At 45.8% G+C, this 6,460-nt stretch overlaps 1 protein-coding gene across 2 annotated transcripts; it reads right to left on the bottom strand.

Annotated features, from left to right (window-relative positions):
• Positions 1–2,447: 2,447 nt before the first annotated feature.
• On the bottom strand, positions 2,448–6,169 carry SCOC (short coiled-coil protein). 2 transcript variants are annotated; one of them, XM_084263333.1, is made up of 4 exons: positions 6,117–6,169; positions 5,546–5,617; positions 5,358–5,441; positions 2,448–4,785 (listed from the first exon to the last, which is right to left on the bottom strand). In XM_084263333.1, the coding sequence occupies exons 2-4, from the start codon at positions 5,565–5,567 to the stop codon at positions 4,643–4,645; spliced, it is 249 nt and encodes an 82-aa protein (XP_084119459.1). In that variant the 5' UTR covers positions 5,568–5,617; positions 6,117–6,169; the 3' UTR covers positions 2,448–4,642. The 2 variants fall into 2 exon arrangements, with proteins under 2 accessions (XP_084119459.1, XP_084119458.1); XM_084263332.1 differs by having other exon boundaries at positions 5,546–5,620; positions 6,117–6,158.
• Between the last annotated feature and the right edge of the window lie 291 nt (positions 6,170–6,460).

Here is a 6,460-nt window from a genome sequence, read left to right as displayed (position 1 = left end):
AACCTTCCCAAACTTCCCTGACTTCCTTTTTTTAAGGAGAAATAACATCTGTGAGGAGTTAGTTGATGTTTTGAATTCAGAATAAAAGTAAAATTACAAGATGGCCAACTGAAGTTAAGGTGAAGATTAATTAAGGATTTCTAGAAAGCAGTACTAGTTGGAGATAAACTTATTCTAAATATTTTTGAAAACATGGATAAGTTACAATATTTTTGCAGCTCTAGCACAGAATTAGCTGTTTACACTTCTCAGCTAAAAGAGGATGAGAGTGTGGGTGTAGCATCTGTAGCAGTTCACGCTGCTGTGAGGAAAGGCTTTTCTGTGCAGAGCTGCACGCAATAATTGGTTTTGTATGATAATTTAGTGCTAGCAACAATTTTTATTGTAAATTATTTATTTAGGTGATCTTGTTACATGGGTGGTTACCTGTTCACTTCAGACATCGGTTACAGTAATTTATTTTTAAGAGATATTTTAAAATATTCATAGAAGCAGCAGTAGTTGATGTGACTTGTTTTACTTTCAAATGCAGATACCCAATCTGTGGAAGTGATCTACGGATGATTTTTTCAAACTTTTATAGTTCTCATGTTCCAAGCCCGAGTGGTATAACCTCTGTTTATAGAATGACTTGCTAAGTGTTCATTGCCTCCTAAAGATGTTTAATAATATTGCCTAACATGAAATTTATTAAAATAGATAATTTTTGACGGATTAAGTTTTTTACAGATGTGAGTAACTGGGCATTCTCATAGTTTAAATAAACTGCATATTGTAAAAGAAACTGGTTTTGTTTGTTCAAGTTTATCTGTATAGTTCAGAAAAAACAACAATAATAAACTGCAGTTGCCAGAAATCGCTTGCTGTGTGGCAGCTGCCTGTAGTATTAGTAGGGTGTCAAATGATAGTGAAAGCAGTCGTACATTTAAAAACTGAGTAGAAATCTGTTAATTCACAAGAAAACTAACAGATTTCCCTGTGCCTGGCAAGAAGTTCATTTAGAAAGGAAGTATTTTTGCAGCAAATGGAGTCATCAGATTCCATGGAAATCTATCAACCAGATGCTTAAACACTGATGAAGAAGCCAGTGTCAAGTGCTTCTCTTGAAGTTCAGAAGTTAAACCATATCGGACTCTATTTTGTGTGTCCTCGTTCAGCCTGTCATGCAAAAGTTACCAAGTGAAGACTCCACATTCCTCCTCCTGCCTCTTTTCAGCAGTAGATACAAGCTGGTACTAATGTGGTATCCTGCTGGTAACAGCTGTGGTGAGCTGTCAGGGAGCATTTTTGTACGCCTCATGAATGGATCTTGTCTGAGCCCTGTAAGTTCTTTGGAATGGTTACAGTGTTTGGGTGTAGTTTGGGGGTTGGATTTAGGTTTGGTTTGGGGTGATCTAGTTACTTCCTGGGATTGGTCACCCCACAGAGAATGCTAATCTTCCCATAGGTTCTGAATTTAAGGTTTCAATGAAGTCATAATTAACGTCCCATCAACTTTTTTGTTTGTGCCTCACTTTAATAATGGAGCTGTTTGTTATGGGTAAAATGGTCTTGTGAGGCCATGACTCAAGGCTGGCCTTTGCAATAACACTGATTCTGTAAGGTCTATCTCGCTTTCATACTGACTTAAGGACTTTGATTACCTGGAACGTGGAGAGATAGAAGACATCCCTTGGATCTAGTCTTACGTAAGTAATTACAGGGGAGACAAGAGGGGAACCGCCCCCTCCCCTGACACTTGTAATGCTGGGCTTTTAGCTGCAGTTCCTGCATGGAGTCCTTTAATACCTGAACAGAGGTTTCAGGAGAAATACTTGATATGGGTATCAGGGCTGCATGACAGTGCTTTGAAACTAACAAACTGAAGATCCCATTCCAGGATGCCTTGCTATTAAAACTGATGGTTGTCTTTGGAATGCTGTATCAGGCCTCCATGGCCTGTGCTCCTCCCAGCTACAGCACAGCTTAGCAGAAGTCAACTTCGTGAGGACCAAATCCCTGACTGAGAGTTTTCTGTATTCAGGGGGGTTGAAGTAGGACTAAGATCTGTTTAACTACAACTGAAGCTACTCCTTATCTTCTGTCTTCAGGAAGGCAACATGAAGTAATAGTTCTGGTTTCTGCCTAATATAAGCCTCATTACCTGGATAGGAAAAGGTAAAATCTCCTCTTTGAACCTGGCTGGAAGCGCTCCCAGGTGGAGATGTGCAAGTTCTGTTTCTGACTGCACTGGATGCAGCCAATCCTTTGCGATTTTTTTCCTTCAGCCCCAACAGTGTATGGAAATGCAGGATTCATGGGTGAAAATACAGTGGGAGTCAGGAACTGGAAGCTTGCTGAAAGTAGATTAAGGAACCTGGGTTTAATCTTAATACTTGCTAATTACATCTAGTCTTTCAGACAATTTTATCTAGAAACAATTCAGGTGACAGTTATGAGAGGCTTTACGGATGTTTAACCAAACGAATTGAGGCAAATCAAAAGTTTTTATTTAGTGTAAAGTCAGAAATACAACATCTTTAAAATGTTTAAGTTAAATGAAGGCCACAGGAGTGGGATGTAAAATGGCATATACATGACCTGACTACTATATACACACCGATGGATAAAACAACACTACCCAACCTCACAATACATAAAACATGGTTTTAAGTGAACTTGATCCTTGATCTTGGGAAGCTGCTGAGGTCTAACAAGCGCATGCTCTGTTACTGCTCCATCTCCTACAGTGCAGGTAGAGATGTGCAGTGACGTGGCTGTAAAGCAAGGACAGCTGGAAGGCAATGTATAAGTCAAATGCTTGGTGTGATTAGTGGGAGGTTTTAATGCTCAAGCCCTGGACTAACCATGTGATTACCTGCTAGCAATTCCCGGATGAATTTAGTGTTCCAGACAGGCAGTAAAGTGAGAGTGAGTAGTCCATACAAGATTAAAAATAATTCTGGAGGTTTACAGGATCCTGTGACACATAATGGATGGCATCAGCCATTTGTGCCTTTGTGAGTAAAACAGGCTACTTGACTCAGGCTTGTGAGTAGCCCATGAGACTGCTCTTAGTGCTCTGCTTGCACTTGTTTGACTCTTCCGACACCCCAGTGAGTGCTGTACAGCCATCTTAACTGGGGAGAAATAGGAGACCTCTCCTTTAGAGGCAGGAGGCAACCTCACCATCTCAGCTTACACTTGAGACACAGCAGTGCTTAGGTGCCACAAAACTTGGGGTTTGAGGAATTGGTTTCTACTATTGCATCTGCTCATTCAGTGCCCGCAGCTTTGTTTTAAATCCATTGCAGCAAGGTTCAAAGAGGTCCCTGAACTGGTGTTTTCCTTGTGTTAAAAGGTAAAGTACAATGGCTTCAGTGCTGAAGAGGTTCTAGGTAACATCTGTCAGTCAGTCCACAATGCTGCTGTAGGGCAAGGTGAAACAGATGCAAGTGCTGTAACAGGGTGGTGGTTGTTCTGCTCTCCCTAACACTGGTTATACTAGACATGCTGGCTGTGTGGGCAGGGCTCAGACACATAACAGGGTCAAAGCTGTGAGCTAACAGCCAAGCCAGTAAAAATCAGGGCACCTTGATTGACACTGTGCATTGCTTAGAGCAGCACAGATGGGAGAGGCAAGAGCCACCCTTGTTCCACTGTGGTCTTCTGCCTTAGGGGGTGTGTGTGCAGGGCCTCAAGTGGTCCCTCACAAGCCCAGGCACTGGGACAGGAAACCAGTTGCTCTAAGGCCGGAAGCAAAGAAAGTTTGGCACTTCAGGAGGAAAATAAAAGGTGGCAAGGAAAGGTTTGTGCTCTGTTCCTCACTGCAGATTGATTGCAATGAGCATGAGGAACACTGACCACCTGTTTCTGTGAAGCTCATTACTCAGGTTTTCATGTGACTCTTCATCACACAACTGAGAAACTTGATCATACATTGTGATGCTGTGCCTCATCATTCTTTGAGGGAACAGGAAAGCAACATGGTTGGAAGTGTACATCTTACAAATGACAACCACTTTGATACTGCATCAACTTGGTAGTTCCCTGATCAAGTTGCTTATTCTTGTTCCTCTGCCCGTACCCTCCCCCCCTCCCAAAAAATCTTAACTGTTTTTCTGTAAGGAAGCTCTGCAAATAACATCATACTGCTATTACTTCATAGAAATTCTGAACTGATTTATAGGCTTTTTTTGTTTAAAGTCGCTTTGCAGAGCTCTGGGCAGTACTATGCAGTAATCTTAATATATTTGAGGTGAAAGAGGTGATGCAATTAGACTTTGAGTATTTTTACCAAATGAGGTTCCAACACAACAGTATTATTTTGCTAGTCAAGAAACTATCCTAATACCTCAAAGAGTGCCAACAGACTTGTTTAACTTAACAAACTGCATCAAATTTTTAACAAGATATGCTCTGTTTCAAAATAAATATGGAAGTTTACTAAGTCTCTACACTACATTTGCACATTGCTTAATCTTAACAATACACAAACTTATGTCTCCTGTTCATGACATTGTTCCTATTTCTGTTTGTCACCAAAGTTTATAAACTTCAGGTATCCAGTAAAGCCACACACGAAGGTACTTGAGCTCATGTAGCCTATGCCAATTAAAACAAAGACAGCAGCAATACAATGACATTATCTGTCAGTCAACCCTTACTTCCTTTTGCTTTTTGTGTCAGTTGTTTGGAAAACACTAGATGCTGACATCAGATTTTCTATATACTGTCCAAGAACTTGGTTTTCTGATTTCAGTTTCAAGTTTTCTTCCTTAACGGCATCTACTCGTGCTGAGAGATCTGGAAAGGTGACAGTGTGAGAAAAATGGTATTAGACACTATTACGTATGGTGAGTATGTTCCAGGCACCTACCTCAAACTATTCACACTTCTATGGCAGTTTCCTGGTTCCAGGCTATTATAAAACACTGTGCTACCGACAAGTCTTATCTAAAGCCCATTTTGCCTGTATTTGTAGAACAGTACTTCAAAGTCATTCCACAAACTTGCTCTGTCCACAACTTTCTATTCTTTTCTTCACTTTCTGAATTAAGCTACTGCAAGCTAAACTATTTGGAAACAAGAATTCTGTGATGAGCAAACCCAAAGATGGAGGAAAAGTAACAAGCCTGGGAAAGTTAACCTTATTACCCCTTCTGCCTGATACACGTTATGAGACTTGAGCAAACGTGTTGCATAAAGTAAACATAAAACCAAAACCCAAACCAGTTGTGGCCTTACTTATATCTGTTCAACTGCACAAGCGACACGCTTCCGGATGCTGTGACTAGTGGTAAAGCAGAACAGTAAGGTTCTCTTCTTTCCCTTATTACTGTGGGCTTGCAAAAAATCTGATGTGTCAAACCTCTAACCTTCGAGTGTGTGCTGCAGTTCCAAAACTTGATTAATAAGCCGTGTTTTCTCTTCTAATTCCACCTGATTTTCAGCCTCAACAGCTGCAATAAATCATACGGATTTTAATGCAACCTCGGCAACGCTCAGAAATTACATTACACAGCAACAAACAACAACAAAGAGCGAGCACATTAAGAGCTTATACCATCCATGTCGGCGTTCATCATTGTCGAGCGGGCTCTCTGTGCTGCCGGAGAAGCTGTTCTTCGGAGATGCTCTGCTGAAACGAGAGAGAGGCGATGCTGAGACAGGCGTTAATGCCGCTTGCGTTTACCGTACGTTTCCCTAACTGAACAGCTCGGGCCCAGGGCCGTACAACGCTGCCTGACGCCCTTCAACGGCTTCTCCTACGTGGTACGTGAACACGGCCCCTCGCCTCACCGCGCCTCAGGGCCCGGGCCCCTCTCTGACATACAAACAACCCGGCGGCCGCTGCCCGCTCAGCGCCGATCCTTCTGGAAGCGGCTGCCGCAGACGGGGTGTCCCCCTGCACCCGCGTCACGGCCGCGGGGCCTGCGGGCCGCGGGCACTTCCTTCGGGCCGCCCGCCTCCGCGGCACCGCCGCTGCGGGCTTCCGCGCGGGGCCCTCCGGCAGCTCCGCGGCCCTGCCCGCGCAGCCCACCCCACTCGCTTCCCCCGCCGTCGCGCCCGTTCCGCGGCCTCGAGCATCCTCCCGCCGGCCGCCCGGGCCCGGCCGCCCCGCCCCGCCTCCTCACCTGGCGCCGCGGCCGCCGCCTCCCTGCGGGCTGCGCGCCCCGCGCCCCGGCCCGGCCACCGCTCTGCGCCTGCCCGCTCTGCGCCTGCGCTGCCGCCCCGGCACCGGGGCCCTGCGCGCGCGCACGGGGCGGTGCCCGCCCTGTGCCGGGGGCGGTGCGGGGCGCGAGGGACCCTCGCCGGCGGCCTGCGCGTCTCGCGGCTGCCGGCGAGAGGCCGCGCGTCACCGCGCCTCGCGCAAGCCGCTGCCGCGCGCACAACGGGCTAGCCTCGCGCCCCGCCCCCAGCTGAGGGCCCCGCCCCCGCGCGGCGCGGGCCGAAGGGGCGCGAGCGCCCTCTCGCGCCC

Source organism: Gallinula chloropus (assembly GCF_964237585.1).
Source record: "Gallinula chloropus genome assembly, chromosome: 4".
In the NCBI taxonomy this organism is placed as follows: Eukaryota; Metazoa; Chordata; class Aves; order Gruiformes; family Rallidae; genus Gallinula; species Gallinula chloropus.
Note: the sequence above shows the minus strand (reverse complement) of the source record. Positions and strands in the feature narration are given on the sequence as shown.

Excerpts from the sequence above, each read along its gene's own strand:
- SCOC (XM_084263333.1), bottom strand. The coding sequence starts at position 5,567 with ATGATGAACGCCGACATGGATG. Across the intron at positions 5,442-5,545 it reads GATGAACGCCGACATGGATG|CTGTTGAGGCTGAAAATCAG; the intron begins GTATAAGCTCTT and ends GATTTATTGCAG. Across the intron at positions 4,786-5,357 it reads ACTGCAGCACACACTCGAAG|ATCTCTCAGCACGAGTAGAT; the intron begins GTTAGAGGTTTG and ends TCACCTTTCCAG.